The sequence below is a fragment of the Myripristis murdjan genome, chromosome 24, assembly GCF_902150065.1.
Source record: "Myripristis murdjan chromosome 24, fMyrMur1.1, whole genome shotgun sequence".
NCBI classification, from domain to species: domain Eukaryota; kingdom Metazoa; phylum Chordata; class Actinopteri; order Holocentriformes; family Holocentridae; genus Myripristis; species Myripristis murdjan.
The window spans coordinates 4,111,404-4,128,559 of NC_044003.1; the positions used below are offsets into that span (position 1 = coordinate 4,111,404).

The window sequence follows — 17,156 nt, forward strand, 5'->3', positions numbered from 1 at the left end:
AGAGGGCTGTACAGGCTCAGCAGAAGATGCCAAAAACATCCAAAAACAAATGCAAACTATACATAAATATAGAAATAAGTCATAACAGATAAATGGAAGAGCAGCAGCACAGTTGTCCAGCTGCACCTGTGATGGAAGCCAAAAAGAAGAGGTGGACTTTAAGCAGCTCTAACATGGAAAGACAAATTATTCCATAAACTTCCACTGATCAGGCAGCCGTGTTTTTCTGTTTATCAGCCTCGAGAACGCAGATATCAGATGCCGGTTACCTCAAAATGCCAGATAACGACGCGATTAATCAGCCGACCAGTTAAGCTCAGGATGCTGCTGGGGTAAAGCTGTTTCTTTTCCTTTTTTCCACTTTGAGGTTGACCTGGGTGTGATATACAGCGCTCAGCATGAAAAATCAGCTCTCTCTCTTTAGAATGAATACTTTCTGTTGGATCCTAAACAATAAAATATTCATGCAAATCTGGTTTATTGGTTTTAAATGAGATTAGTCTGTGCCGAACAGCAAATTGGGGTTTATCTAACCAAAAATAATGTTTAATGGAAATTAGTTTTGTGAAACTACAGTGATTTGTCCTGGTCTTGCCTGCTGAACATTGTGTGTTGAGGACGAGTCTCTCACTCGCCCTTGCTCGCCCCAGATGTGATGAACGAGGAGCTGTGAGGGCGGACGGTGTCATCGCTCACCAGCGCCTCACTGCTGTGGGAAAGAGCTCAGCGTCCTGTTTGAGACACATCGATGCAACTTGTTTATAGGCCTGATCCAGCGTCTCTGTTTACATTATGTATATTTAGCGTCTGATCTGAGGAACACTGCTAAACACCGACAGATTTCCCATGATACAGCGCTGCGAGCCGACTCGAGCGATCGTGCCGAGGCATGAAGACACCGAGCGTTATTTATCTTTGCTGTGGTCTTCTCGTATATCTTCAAGACCCCATGAAATGGACTCTTACTGTCTTGATTTGATGTATTTCCTGTTGATCCGGAGGATCGTTCACAAGTGCAAACCAGGACATCAGTTTGAGAGAGACATGCTTTTATTTTGAAGGGAGAGTGGATGAGAGGATGGTTAAAGATTTGTGAAGGTTTTATTGTTTGAAATTTGAATTTACAGCCACCAGAGCAGGATGATGTCACTTTTGAAGATGTTTTACAGGAAGCAGAGGTCATGTGAGGTCATTTCATGGGGACTTTAAATAAACCGATATAATTTAATAAGGTGCTAAGTGTGCAGCTTCAAGTGCTTTTATTTGCTCGTTTGTCCTTTAACGTTGGCTTTATTTCTGCTGAAAAGTGCGACTGATTTTTATGATGAGCGTCTCCCGCTGCTGTAAAAGCGCGGCTCTTTGTTTTGTTGTTGCCCACAAGCGGCTGTGGGGTCGCCGTGGTTTTCTGGCGCTGATGCTCCTCCGTAGCCACCCGGGATCTGCGGCTGCCGTCGGTGTAGCATTTGGTTCAGGGCGCTGAGCGGGACGTCCTGATCCACCGGCCTGTTGGAAACCACACTCTAAAAAAACAGGGTTACAGTCAACACCTCTTTATGTTTAGTTTGGGATCAAACCCAAACTAACTTGGTGCAGTCTACAGCTCCTTATAAACCCTTAAAATATCCTAACTTTCAAATACGAGGCCTTAAAAGTCATTAAATGCTCTTAAATTTGAATTTATGAGGTCTTAATTTCAGCATAAACTTTTAATCTAATTTGATTTATCCATCTGTTTTGTCAAAATGAGTCAACATTTTTTTGTTGTTTTTTTGGATGTGATAAATCTCTTGGTTAGTTTTTGAGGTTATAAATATTCAGCGTATTGATGCCAATTCTGCCTTGACCCAACTCACTGCATTCATACCTGCAGGGGCAAACCTCTTGTACTCACCTGCCCCAATTTAGGTGGCAAAATTAAAAAAAAAAAAAGTCCAGGTTGGATTTATTATGGTAGGGGTTTGCTGTCGAACCTCAAGGAAACTGTTAAAATAATAATTCATACAATCATCTCGTTAATAACCAACCACATTCCCACCTAAAACTGGGCTGATCTAAATCTTACCTTTACACTTGCCTTCAGCGCTGATTTGATTAAGGAATAAAAGATAATTTGTCCAAAAAAAAAACAAAAAAACATTGAACTTCATTTAAATGCTCTTTAAAAAGGTCTTATAAAGCAGTAACATGACACATCCTGTTTCATAAACACCGTATTTCAGCTTTAGCTCGTTATTTAGATGGATACTAACATTTTGGGGTGACCTGCTCGCTCGGTGGCTAACCTCAGCCCGCAACTGTAAAATAGGACTGTAAAAAAAAAAACTACTAAAATTTATAGTCTGTTTGGACACTAAAGAAATGCATTTGTGTTTAATGAGGATATAAATGTGTTGTGTCTTGAGGCTCGAGCGGCTCTCAGTCTTGACAGAGGGTGAAATTCAGGAGACACTATTCCTCGCAGGGAAAGTCAGGGAATTCAATAAATACTTGGCACAGGCCGGAGAATATCATGGAATTTTGTCGGCGTCAGTTAAAACAAACAGTGAGGGTAATGTCATATATCTTCAATTATGCTCTCTTTCCCCACAGAATTAAACTGATTATTAAACTTTAATAAGACCTCTGAATCTGAAGTTGTGTTCAAACTTGAATTCAGGGAAAAAAGCCTCATGTTATGTTGATGGAGCCGATGGAAATTCAGCACCACAGTTGAGGAAAGCCGAGTGGCAGCCCTGAGAGCAAATGCCAGCTGAAAATGTATTTCTCTTTCACCAGTTTATCGGTCGGCCCACAGAATCTGTTTGCCTTTTTTATCTCAGTTTGCACAAATTCAAGTTCCTGAAGGTAGCAAAACCTTCTTGCATTGGTTCTAGAGGTTTATTGGATTTTTAAAGGCCGATATAATTGCAATAATTTGGGACAGCAAAAAGCCAATTAGTCAAGTAATGACAGTTAAATAAACATATGAAAAAAATTAAGATCACCAAAAAAAATTCAGAATAATAAATAAAAAAAAAAAATATGGAACTGAGCATCAAACTAACTAACTAAAAAAACATGTAGAATGTAAAAATAACTCAGTGGGTGGGATTTGTTTTTATTTTTTGGCAATTCTTGCCCCTCAAAGTCACTAAATTCCAGTTTTTGTCTTTGCAGTAGGAATCATTTGACTATATTATCGTGAACTATTGCACAGTTACGTTAATTATCATATATGATTGTTTCATTATTGTTTAGAGCATTTGAACTTTTATTTTATTTGTATGTTTATTGCCAAGTTCCTTATTCATGTCGCCGTTGCTTAAGAACAACGTCATGTTTGTGCAGGTTGAGTGTTCTGCTGATACTCAGAGTTCGTAAAATGTCCTATTGACACCGATTAATCGATCAGCCTCTAGTTGGCTCCCTCTGGAAACCTGCTGAGGCTCTGTTTAGTGTTGCGATGTCCGTCAGCTGTGACGCTGCGACAGAACTGAGGAAACGTCTTGTCACTCAGCCTGTTTCTCCCCCCTCAGTGCCGCTGGCAGGACCGAGGAACATGAAGGTTTACGACGAGACTATGAGCACCATGAGGGTGAGGTGGGAGCCGGCGGGCGGCGCCTCGGGCTACCTGATGCTGTACAAGCCCATCAACGCCTCACAGCCGCAGCCAGAGAAGGAGGTATAACCTGACAGCACGCCGCAAAACTGCCTCGACACGCAGCACAGGGCAGCGAAAAGGATTAGAAACACATGAAACACACACAGCCAACAAGCTCATCATGCGAGGTAGAAAATATGAATGAAAGTAAGGGATTATTATTAGTAGTAGCAGAAGTGCTGTTATTGGTGTTGCAATGTGCACACACACATATAGACACACATACACACACTCACAATGACACGACATACATGCTTGTTTGCACGTTGCACTGATCCAGTACACACACATGCACACAAAAGCCCATACTTGCACAGACCTACAGATACATACACATACACACACACTTGCACTAGCTTCATTTCCAGTTGCCAGTTGCAAACATGCACGTAAGAAAAAACACACACACATGGAGACACACACACACTCACACACACATACACGTATGCACCTTAATTTGTGTGCTCAGCATTTCCACATTGGTTTTATAAGAGCGAGCTCGCCAAAGCTTCTGCTCGCGCCGCCTTACTGCTTCCAGATGGCGAGGCGCTGAGCTGCACGGAGCAGGAGGCCGACCTGAGCGGCGGCGCTCGGGCAGGCCGGCCTACAGAAAGCAGAGCCCTTGGACACAGCGGGTAATGGGAAGGATTAGCTCATGGCCTGAAGTCATCAGGATGATATAAACAGAACAGATGCTATGCGGCCGGAGCAGAGAGCCTCTCTCTTGCTATATGGAGGTGTTCAATAATGCAGGATGAGGAATATGAAGCTGATAATATAATAATATAATGTGCAGGACCCTCATGGAGCAAAGCAGAGCATTGCATTGGTTTACAGCCAAGTTCAATGAAGTATTTCTGATTCTGATTCTGAATCTGAATACTGAATTCATCATCTCATTAATTACACAGCTTCTTAACAAAGACACAAAACACTGATGTTAATTTATTTAAAAGCTTGTCTCTGCCAAAAAGGGATCTAAAACCCGCAGGACTGACTGCACTGATGAAGGAATAACATCTTTCTGGCACACACTGTCACAAGGTATTTGATTAGAAACTGATCAAATCGACTGGACTGATTAGAGAATGCATTCAGCCAATAAGAGTTGAGCATTCAACATATAAAAATAGCAGAATGTGCCTCACTCAAAGGAAAAACTAAATGTTTTGGTCAAAATGTTTTTTTCCTGACTTCACTAAGACTGAGACCAGATGTTGGACACCATCTTCTCCTCTGTACGTCCAGTTGTTCAGTTCCTATGGGTAGCATTTCCTGTTAGCTTAGCATAAAGACTTGAAGTCTATGGGAGTGGTTAGCCTGGCTCAGTCACAGTGAAAACAGTAAACCTTACAGCAGCTCTGAAGCTGTCACAGTGGATCATGTGGGTTTGAAACACAGTTTGACAGCGTTTGCCAAAAAATGTCTCTCCTTCATCAGTGCAGTCAGTCCTGCAGGTTTCAGATCACTTTTTGGCAGAGACAAGCTTTCAAATGACTTTGGCTTGTAATAAAATAAATGAACATCAGTGTTTTGCATCTTTGTAGTAGCTGGGTAATTAGTGAGATGATGCTTGTCTCAGTCTGGGTTAGTGGGTATAAAGGAGTATTCAGCCCAAAACATGCAGTATTCCTTTATAGATCTGCAGTGAGCGTGTTGCCTCCCTCCCTGCTGCTGATCAGCCTGTTTGGCCACCTTCTAGAGACTTTTATTTTGAAGCGTATTAGCTCATAATGTGCGAGGGCGTAGGTTTTGCGTATGGGCGGCCGGAGCGGGAATCGAACCGTCAGCCGCAGCACCTGTGGAGCTGCACGGCGGCCGCAGCATGACGCTCTCTCTGAGGTCAGCTCAGCTCTCCAAGTGTTTGTTCTCCACTCAAAACTGCCTGACAAGCTCGTTGTGTGTGTGTGTGTGTGTGTGTGTGTGTGTGTGTGTGTGTGTGTGTGTGTGTTTCTCGTCCTACTGTTCCTGCTAATGCTCTTTGCTTCCATTCACCTCCCCTCCCTCCACATCCTCCACCCGTCCATCTGTATTCCACTCTCTCTTTCTATCTGTGTTGTCTGGCCGGGCCTCTCTTTCCTGGCCTGGCACTCTCTCTCTCTCTCTCTCTCTCTCTCTCTCTCTGTCTCTCTCTCTCTCTCTCACTCTGTCCTGCTGCACAGATGCGAGTTGGCGCGGATGTGAGTGACGTCCAGCTGCTGCAGCTGATACCCAACACGGCGTACTCCATCACCCTGTACGCTCTGCACGGCGAGGACACCAGCGACCCTCTGGAGGGGACGGGAGTCACCTGTACGTCACGTCCAGCCGCACCTGTGCACCACAGCAGTGTTTTTACGTCACCTGCCGAGCTGGAGTTTCAGCTCCAGGGAGGCAGACCCAGACAAAATAAAAATATTAGCCGAGTTAAATGGGTTAAATGGCTCTGAAGACATAATTCACAAATTATAGCTGTTATTTTTGTCCTGACTAGGATTCTTTCTTTGCCACTCGTGTTCACCAGTTAGCTCAAATTAACTCAATCAGTGAGTTTGCTTCGGCCTAAATCTGACATTCCTTGAGCTAACTTTGCAATGTTGGAAGCTCTCTGAAGGCCTCCATTCACAAATATGCCAAATATGTGTTTTTGAAAAGAAGATTGCGAGTGCATCTTCATCTTTCAGTTTGCTCACATCCCTTTAACGAAATGCAACTGCTCTCTGACGACTTCAGTGATGTGTAATAGAGGTTGATTTTCATATTTTGGCATTAGACTTCACACAGGGTAGATGTCTCATCTTAAAAAACAAATGACCATCTGTTTTTCATTTATTCGAGTTTTGTTGCAACCGTGTCTGCAGCATTTTTTAAAATTCACATGCTTCAAAATTCACATGCTTTTCCCCCAACACTTTGTTGAAAATCTCTTGTCTTTGCCCGTCTCTCCCTCAGTGCCCGTCCCTCCAGCTGGAGACCTGAGAATCACCGACGTGACCCACAGCACCATGAAGCTCAACTGGGACGCTGCGCCCGGGAACGTCCTCAAGTACATCATCGGCTACACTCCAGAGGACGGGGACAAAAAACAGGTAAAATCTGTTTACTGACTGTTTTCCGGTCGATTGCAGGGCGATTTGAAAGGGAGAGAGAGAAAAAAAAAGAAAGAATGGATTTGGTAGTGCACACGGTTGCCAAATTCCAGCTGCCTTCCGGTCAAAATCATCCTCGCATGGTTACGAGCCGGCCAAAATAAATGACAGTGAATCCTTGTCCCGTTTTGCGTGGCAGCCCGCCGCTTTGTTTGGTGAATCAGCTGGTCTTTATTAAGGTGCCGAGTCTCTCAGACAAAAACAAAAAGGCTTTTCAAGGGACGGAGGAGATGAGTAGACTTCACTTCCTTCTCCAATCGAGGGAAGATTTATGAACAAACCAAACAGGACAGGACATATAAACTATTTTGACAGTTAACTGCCAATAAGTCTGGGCCAAAGATATAATATAAACACTAAAAAACAGACAGAACAGTTCCCTATCTTTGTTTTGCTGTAATGCTGCTGTCATGTTGCTTTTTAGGACCTCCGGTTTTCTGTCATGATGGAAGATTTTAGCTCTTAAATGATGATTTTAGATAATAATAACAATGATAATAATAAAACTTACAGCACCTTTCATACCGAAACCGTAGCTCAAAGTGCTGCACAAGAAAACTGAGAATATAAAAGAGGCAGGTGCAAATACTACACGATAAAACCAAGTAATCAGTTGGAAAAAAAAAAAAAAGAGTAGAGGCATTAAAATAAATTTCACTAAGATATATTAAAGATGGAGGTAAAACAAATTAAGATCAGCATCAGAATCAGAATCAGCTTTATTGGCCACGTATGCGTTCACATACAAGCAATTTGACTCCGGTAAACTTTGCTCTCTCTTAATTTACATAAATGAAATAACAAAAGAGAAAACGATAAAATAAGCAAGTAGACAAGTAAACAGTGCAAATTGAAAAGTAAACAGTGCAAACAGACAAGTAAACAGTTCAAATAGACATAAATTAAATAACAAAAGAGAAAACAAAAAGGGCGATAAAAAATAAACAAGTAAACAAACAAACCATTATAATAACAAGATTTAGCAACAGTAATATATATAGAAAGAAAGGAAGGACTTGAAAACAATGAAAATGTGTAAAAGAACAGAATAGAAGAATAAAACAAAGGTAGAGTGACAGTTAGTTACAAGCAATGGGGAATATATAGGTTTTCGAGTGTTTTTTTGAGTGTGTGACAGAGCCTGCAACCCTTCATACAGACGCTGTAGCTCAAAGTGCTTCACAATAAAACTGAGAAAAGAGGCAGGTGCAAATACTACACAATAAAACCAAGCAATCAAATGAAAAAAAAAGAGTAGAGACAGTAAAATAAATTTCAATAAGATATATAAAAGATGGAGGTAAAACAAATCAAGATTTAGCAACAGTAAGATATGTAGAAATAAATAAGTTTTTGAGTGTTTTTTTGAGTGTTGACAGAGGCTGCAGTCTGTTATCGCTGCTGTTTGTGCTGCAAAGTGATCAGTAACACTTTCAGCAACACTGTTAACTAACACTGTCCTCCTCATCATGAAATTAAAAAACAAACCCGCAAAAAAAGCTGTTTTCGGTTTTTACTCATTCACCTTATAAACCGGCGATGTGCCTGCGGGACGAGTTTGAAAATGTTCATCTTGTTTTGTTTTTTTTTTTTTAAGGTCAATCAAGTTTGTTTTTTTTTAAACAATCAAAGCTGACAAAAAGCGCCCCCTGAACTTTATATGGGTAAAGTTTTGTCAGCAGTCTCGCTGATATCTTAGTTCTGGGAAAGTGACAAGCGAAGACTAATTCAAGAGTTACAGCTGGCCTCTCGGTGGAACAGGACCTCTGCCTGCTTGGCCGGGCCTTATGGGAAAAGACGTCTGCTGGCAGGGACGAGCTGGCTCCAGCCGGACGGGATCACAGGAGCACCACTCCGTCCTCATAATTTCTCACTTGGATGTCAGCGCGACACAAACAGTCTGCGGCCCAAGGTGTCACTGGTGAACACCTGTGAGAAGTTTCCAGAAAGGCCTGATAAACGACAGGCTCGGACTCAAGTGCCTCTCCTCAGGATTACCTCTGAAAGCCTCTCGTCTCTGGAGAAGGAGCCCTCGTGGTGGATTTATGCTCGCAGAGGGCAGGTTTCTCCTTCTTCCTTGCTCACTTCACTAAACTTTCCTCTGAAATGGAAAAATCAACCAAAAAGACAGCTCTACTGCTTTTTTATTTTATTTATTTATTTATTTTTTCTTACCTCCCAAGCTTTCAGCAGCTTTCTCATGACATTCTCTGGAACTACAACCATCCGATTTAATTCATTTTTTAGCATAAAGGAAAATATTTTGTGTCAGAGAAAAACTTTAAAAATATGTAGTGCGGGACTTGGTAAAACGTCAGATTTATTCATGAGGTCCTTGTCACGGGGTGTTTACTTCAGCAAGCAGCCAAGAAGGTGAGCAGATCACAAAAAGTGCGAAGAGAGAGATTTCCAGTAAACATCAGCCGACGGGCCCACTCAGCTGCCTGGGCTTTGTTTTTTTCCCAGACAGGAAGTCTTGGGATGTGACAGAAAATCCTTCACAAATTTTGCATATTAACCCAAATCCCAGCTGCTGAGGTGGTTGTTGAGGTTTTGGCGTTCAAATGAGAAACCAGTGATGAGCACCATGTGGGCAGCTTCCTTAGAGGCATAACTTATGTAACATGCATTATCATATTATGAAACATCACATATGTAAAACTATCATATATCTGAATCATCTCTAGTTGGGATAAGCAGCAGTAAATTTTTAAAATCCACATCACAAACTGCTTCACAAAGGCAGCAACAAAATAAAATTAAACAAAATCAAATAAATAAAACAAAATCAAATGACTCAAAACCAAACAAGCAATAAAGCAAAAAATATACTTATTAGGTCTCAAAAGGCTGAACACTTGCATTAAAAAGCACTAATATGTTTCCTTTTGGAGAAAAAAACTATCATGTTGGAAGGTTTGTAGATTGTCCATAAAAGTCGTAAAATTTGCTAAAATACAAATTTTTCTGTAATGAGATACACGTTCATGTCTTATTCCATAAGGAAAATGTTTCCCATAATCCCACTGTGTTGTTTATCCTTAATCCCTTCTTTGAATTTGGCAGGTTGAGGTGAACGGCGACGTCACCACCCTCACCTTGGACAAACTGATCTCCCAGACTGAGTACGACTTGACCGTCACGCCCGTCTACACCGAGGGGCCTGGGACCGTGATGGCTGGAAAGGCAGTCACAGGTTCGGACAAAAAAAAAAAATGTTCATAAAGGTATTCTCTTATCACTGCTCAGAGTGTGGATACCTGACCCGGGTATCCACGGTGGGTCAGGTCCCGATGGACAAAAAAATTTGGAATTATGCTCAGGTTCAGGTCGGATTCGGTCATGTCTGCGCTTTTTTAGTGAAAAAGGATGGACCTACTGTCTGTTCTGGGCAACTTGACGAGTTTCGTGATGACACTGAAGGCGACATCGAGGCTTTTTCAGGCGGTAAACGTGAACTTGGACAAGCAAAATCTCTGTCTCAGATTGGGTTTGAACACATGAAAGAATGGCTGTCGGGTTCGGGTCAGGCTCGGTTACTACACTCCCATCTTGGGTTGGGTTCGGACAAAACCATGCAGCTCGATCAGCACTCTATCACTGCTATACGTTCACCCAGTTCTGTTCAGTGGCTCTTCTGGAGCAGCTGGTGGTCAGATGTCTTTGTCGAGGACACTCTGCAAGTTTTAAGTGAAGGTTGACCATTTAGCTTTACTTTCCAGCTCAGTGTCCTCAGCAGGGCTTTGAATTTGAAAGACTGAGGTTCCAGTACAAGCAGGAAATATTTCCCATCTAAACTCTTGATTCTCACCCAGAGGGCTGTGGATGATGCCGGGTATCCATGTCATTGTTTTTGGAAAGAGCGGTTCCTGTAGAGTTTGTCACATGTACATTTTTGACAATTTAAGCTCCGCCAAAGAATACCCAACCACAGCAGAATGGAAACCTCACCAAATCACACAGAAACCATCTGCATGACCAAAATTTATGTGGAAAATATATCTCTTTTTTAGGTGGATTGTTCCTTAAAATTGGTTCATGTCCAGAGGGTCATTTCCATGCTTTCCATTCATTGTCTATGCAGACAACCACGCAATGCATTCTGGTAGTGTTACGTTTCAAGAGACTGTGCATCACGTCAGCGTCTCCTCATTTGCATAAAATCGAGGTCTAGGCTAGGATTTCCAAAAGAGCTGCCATGTTGGTCTGGTTTTAAATCCAGGAGAGGATGGCCCACTAGTAAATTGTTTGTCCAATCAGGTGCAGTCATGAAGTGTTGGCGTGGTTGCAGGAGGGCAGGAGCTCAGTAAAAATAGGCATGTGGTGGCTACAAGTCTGAAGAGATGGATGTGAAATTAATAAGAGCAGTTTCTGGATTTCCTGTTTGAAATAGAGCCAGGGAAACTTTCTGTTTTGTGTTGGTTTCCTGTGAGGAGAGCAACTCGTCCATCATGTGTGTGAAACTGGGAAGCGGCACGACACAAAGCATGAAAAACTCAACCCTGTGGACACCAGAAGGCTGGCCTCACTACTTTAAATGACCAAACTAATAAAAAAAAACAAACAAACAAACAAAAAAAAAAAAAAAAGCTGACGGCACATTATTTGTCATTCAAAGATTAACTTAAACATCATCTGTGGGAAGATTAATTCTACATCAGGGGACCAAGAAAGAATCACAGAGGAAAAGTGATGGTTGAACCGTCCAGTTTTACTTGAGATCAGGTTGGAAGGGAGTCGAGACCAAAGTCAAAGTCAAGAGCCGAGGAAGTGAAGGCTGTTCAAGACCAAAAATATGCAATAAACAGTTACACCCCTCTCCAGATTCAAGATAGAAAGAAAATGATTGGAAAAGGATTCACAGAGATTCAGATCGATCTCCAGGAGCTCTTCAACATCCATCAGTGCATCAGATTTTGATTTATCAGTGCAAACGCCCTTAAAGTCAATCCCTTAAAGTGTTTGACGTAGTGGGTAGAAGATGAACAAAGCAGGGAAGGTGAGAGGAAAGACATCCTGCAAGATTATAAAGTAGGTGAGGAAAAGTCCCAGTCGTGGCACGAGGTTGGCCAAATCCTGGACTGAAGACGTGAGACAGGACAGGACAGACGCTGCAGGCCTGACTGGAACCTTAAATCCTTTTGGCTCAGCTTGTTGTTCCAATCAACTGAACTACTGGGAACTGGGACTACAGGGCTTGAACCGGCTGTGACGGCTTTGGATCCTCTTGGCGTCGCTTATTATTCTAATTGACTAAACGGAGTCGAGAGCCCATGCTATCACAGATGCTTATCGTTTGAGCTTCCCTCGTTAACTTAGTTGAGTAAACCTGAATAATGAATGTGGCACCGAGCTGAGCTGTGAACACGATGAGGTCCGCATTATCTTTGACATCATTCCTCTCCTCACTTCCCCTCCTGGACACAAAACAGCCCATGCTATGGACCAATAAATCTGTGTGTGTGTGTGTGTGTAAGAGAGAGAGAGAGAGAGAGAGAGAGAGAGAGAGAGAGAGAGACAGAGTGTGTGTGCATGTGTGTGCGTGGTTATGTGATCATTTACAGCATTGGCTCTGTTTATCATTAATCCCAGGTGAACACACTCACACAAACGCAGGTGTGCACATACACAAGTGTGCAAGCACAAACACACGCACACACACACACGTGCACAGACACACACACACACACACACACAGATAGATACACAAACACAAATTCAGCACATGGCATGAACAAATGATGCAAACACAAATGAACATAAGAACAACACACAAACACGTGCACATAATTTAAACACAAACATTTAATGTTAAATGTGCAGAGAAACTTTAGTACCGATACACTCTGCACATACACACACACACACACACACACACCGGCATACACACATTGCCAGTACATTGGCCTGCACAGGGCAGTGAATTGCACTTGCAGCTACAGTAAACACTTTTCACATGGTGTTGCCTCATCTCTCAGGACTTTTTTATTTGTGCACGTGAGCAGATGTTGTTCCTGCCCCCAAGAACCTGCAGTTCTCTGAGGTGACCCAGACCTCCTTCAGAGCCACGTGGGAGCACGGCGCCCCGGATGTCGCCCTCTACCGCATCGGCTGGACCAAGAAGGGCGAGCAAAACTTCCAACATGTAGGTTGACAAGATGAGATGAACGATTTGTTGTTGTTTTTTTAAATTTATCGAGGGAAATATCAACTGTGAACTCTTTTTCAGCAACCTCCAGCTTCATCGTATTCATTAAGCTTATAAATGCACACCTCGTTTGACCCCCTTAGTCAAGTTCAAGTCATTTCTTTCCTCATTCTTCTTTTCCCTGTGATTCTTTCTTCATTCTTTTTATTTTCTTTTTTGTGACCAAATTTTTACTGTTGTTTCCCAGCTGCTTTCATTATGGGGGAGACATCACATATCAAAATCAAGAAGCTGAAATTTTGCGTTGATGCTGCATAACACAACTACATCTATTCACTAAGGCGATCACATATAGATTACCAAAGTACATACATTGGCATTGGCCAAGCCAGACTTTCCAAAAAAAAGAAAAAAGTCAATGATAAATAATTTTCTAACCTCCATTTAAACCTCCTTTGATCCAGATTATAATTTCGATCCAGTCACTTCTAAACAGGGTTGTGAGCAAATCAAGACTGAGACCAGAGCAAACTGAGTCCCATTCAAAACCAAAACAAACAGTAAATGATGTGCACATCTTTCCAAATGTGAAATTAAATGAGTTAACGTAGGAGCTGCAGGAGCTCCGTATTAAACGCTGTAAAATCCAATTAATGAATTTGTAGAAGTTTGCGAGGCATTACAAAGTGCACACAGGTGTGATGCCTTCCAGTGTTTGCAGCGCTGAGAAGAAAATTAAGCAAACTGGACCAGGTGGAGAAAAAAAAGAATGAATAGATAGGAAAAGTCGAGTCATCATTTAGCAGCTGAAGACGGTTCAAAGAGATCAGCCACACCGTGTGAGGTCAGGTGAAGGGCTTTGCTTAAGGGCACATCAGCAGCAGAGTTAGCTCTCGATGCTGCTGAGTCGAAGGAAAACGTTTCACATTCACTTTCCTCGACTCTAAACTTCTGAGTCGATCCACAGATTTGAGCTGCACCCGCTTTTCTGGCCTTTATGCCTCTATCAAGGCGGGTCGATACAGTAAAGGGTTAAAAAATGAAATGAAGTGAGCATTGTTTAAATGCAAAAATGAAACAAAGAGCCATATTGTATGAATGTCATTATACGTTAGGTAAGACGTAAAACCCTGAGGAAGCTGTGGTTGTAAAACATGTCTTGTGTATGTTGTGCCCTGCAGTTTTCACAGATCCCTTAAAGTTGTGCCATTCTTGGAAAAACTTGTTATTGTTATTGCGTACGCCAAAACTTAAGTAAAAACATCCAGTTCCATCCATGCAACAATAGTGCTTCCTTTGTTTAATTCTTGTTGTTCCCTGGCCCTCGTAGCTTCTTTTTGTGCCCACTTTTTTCATTGCTGAACCAACACCCACCGCTCTCTCAGCACAAAAATCCATGAATGAAATCCAAACCCAGTTGTTTGCTATAGACTTTGTTTCCTAAGGAGACTGTAAACTGAGTACCATCTGATGATACCCAGTTAGGGTCAAGGTGAAACTTTCTTGGTTGAACAATGGAGGCTGAAAGCATCAACAACTGGATTTTTGCCATTTGAAGTAAAACCTGTTTTGTACCAAAGTCGTTGCTGTTTTTGGATCTCCAAAAATCATTCCTCACTTTCTTGTGTGGTAAAACATGAAGCCGACAGTCTGGAACGTGGTGCAAACCTCTGTTGCAGTATCTCACATTTCAGGCAGGGGCACTAAATGAAAATTGGTGGCAAAGAGCAGCTACCAACAAACAAAGAAGAAAAAGACGCAATTTTGTGTATTCTGTGTAAACACATGGCAACAACGGCAGATTTTGAAGATAAAATGTTAGAATTCATTTGTACCATCTTGAAAAGCACACATTCCTCCATGATAGCCATTTTTTAAGCAAACATTGTCTTTTTTTCCCTTGTGTGGAAAAATATGTATAATCTCTAGGGCTGTAAGGATATGCTTATCTTTCAATTTGATACTGTAATGATATTTGGGTGTCAGTTCGGTATTTTGATTGCGAAGTATAGCAGCTGTATAAGTATTGCGATTCAATGGCACAATTTACTACGATTTATGTTATCTGTTTGTGGCCGTAAAGTTTCATGAGGCTGTGATTATCCTACAGTTCACAGTGGGTCATTGTATACACTGATGTCAAGTTAAAAAAAATGGTGTCAGCACAATGACATGGGTCTTATGGGGGCTAACATCATCACACATGAGATGTGGCTCATTGAATCCACAAGAGTCTCAGCTTTCCAGTCAAAGCCAACTGATGCAGCTCCAAGACTGTTTAGGCCCCAGTCTGCACAAACACACCATTTTACAACAGGCCACAAGAACACATTTGGACTGCAGGGTTTGTGGCCCAAAGTGCATGGGATTAGCAGAAGGTGGGCGTGTCTGCAAAGGGGAGAGCCACGGCTGCCCAGAGAACCCATTTTCATTCACACATCTGGACGTCAGAAGTCAAGGGGCCCCGCTGGAAATGCCAGTTTTTCCTTTGCCCAAATTTTGCCAAACTTACTTTAAATCAATTCTGTGATGAAAAAAAAATGTTTAAAGAAATTGCAATACTTAAGTGAATGCATTTTTCCCCCCAACCCTAATAGGTCAAGCACATGTGTTCACCTATTTGTTCCTTGGGTAGACCAGGTAACAGGCCTCAGTGAATGGATCATAGTGCTGGCAGTGGCCTGATTAGTGATTCCATTCCTAGTGAGGCTGCACATCCTCAAAATTATGACAAAGACTGTTCTCCAAACTGCATATGCTGTCATTCATGTGTTAGTTCCTCTTAATGCTGACTCTCCCATTGCTGTCATGGTAGCAGCATAGACAGTGACCTACTTCTTCTCTCTCCATCTGCCTCCAGGCAATCTTGAACAATGATGAAACCACCCATGTTCTGGAGAACTTGGAGCCCGACACCCTGTACGATGTCACTGTGACGGCCATCTACCCAGACGAGTCCGAGAGCGAAGACTTGATCGGAAGCCAGCGCACATGTAAGCACCGGGTGCCAAACCACACTGGTTATAATTGATGTTCACAGATGTAACGCGAATTGAAATAACGTTCTGTTTTCTCAACATCTCTTTCTAGTGCTAAAGAATGGACCCGGTATGTCATTTGAGAAGAAGGGCATTTTCATTGTTTTGTTCATGATTTTGGTGGGAATGGTAATGTGGACGACAAGGACAGTGTCAATGGAGGCACACTTTGTGGTCCTTCATGCTTATAGTACATTTCTGTGCATTCTCACCACAAACATCTCAAGAAATCAGTCATTGCACATCCATCATTTCTTCAGAAAAATTGCATTTTGGGCTGAAATTTAATTTATAGGACAAATTCGCTATTTTGGATCCTAGGTCCTATTTGCCGATTGACTAGCATCATCCTCAGACATAGAGACTATCACTTCCCCGATCACTTCAGTATTTAGCCTGATATCGATGTGCTGAAAGCTGCTGCTCGGCCACAACACCAGACAACAGGACCAACCTTTAATGGCTTTGAAAAACTAAGATAACATTGCTTTTCTGAAATGGGACGCTCAGTGAATACTTTTACCGATCTCAAAATGTTCTCCTGGAAAAGGCATCGCAAACCGAGCATTTTTGCCAACAGTTAATGGGCTTAGACAGCAGCATTCCTCTGGGACTTGTTCTGGCTGCTACAGGTAGCGTTTGGTTTCCAAACGGTGCTGTTCTGTGGATGTAATGATCGGTTTGCACACCCTTTTTCCAGGAGAACATTCTAAAACTATGCGCCGATCTTCCCGTTTCAGAAAGGCAACATTGTTTTCTAAGCCATGTATGATTGCCCAATTGACTGCACATCAGTAATCGATATCAGGATCAATACTGAAGGAACTGAAGCAATGATGATTTGTTCATATGAAGATGATGCGAGATCATCTGTAAATAGGCCCTAGGTTCCAAAATAACAAATTTGTCTTTTGAGATTGTTCTTTCTTTTCTCTGCCTGTCTCAGCTGCGTCATTGGTGCTACAGCTGCCAATAAGCTTACTTTATTTTAGCAGTTATTTTATGACTAGTTTTATCAATCATCTGACAATTAGCGATGTGGCTGATTGCGGTGTGAATGCAGACTCAGAGCTTCTGATGGAAGAAGCACAAAAATGAAGCAGCAGCACAAGGACCTCCACAGACACCTCACTGTCAGCCATTTTGTTTCAGTTCCATTGTCAGTCATTTTTTGTCTTCATGCCATTTCTCATGTCGCAGTG

The 17,156-nt window shown here is 42.1% G+C and overlaps 1 protein-coding gene across 1 annotated transcript in view; it reads left to right on the forward strand.

The window, feature by feature from the left end:
• Positions 1–17,156, forward strand: part of col12a1b (collagen, type XII, alpha 1b) — a 156,374-nt gene that overhangs the window by 58,906 nt on the left and 80,312 nt on the right. The window contains exons 24-30 of the mRNA XM_030047083.1: positions 3,516–3,661; positions 5,803–5,932; positions 6,572–6,708; positions 9,835–9,964; positions 12,774–12,913; positions 15,777–15,909; positions 16,007–16,024. Of these exons, the coding sequence (XP_029902943.1) occupies positions 3,516–3,661; positions 5,803–5,932; positions 6,572–6,708; positions 9,835–9,964; positions 12,774–12,913; positions 15,777–15,909; positions 16,007–16,024 (834 nt within the window). The remainder of the gene's footprint in view (positions 1–3,515; positions 3,662–5,802; positions 5,933–6,571; positions 6,709–9,834; positions 9,965–12,773; positions 12,914–15,776; positions 15,910–16,006; positions 16,025–17,156) is intronic.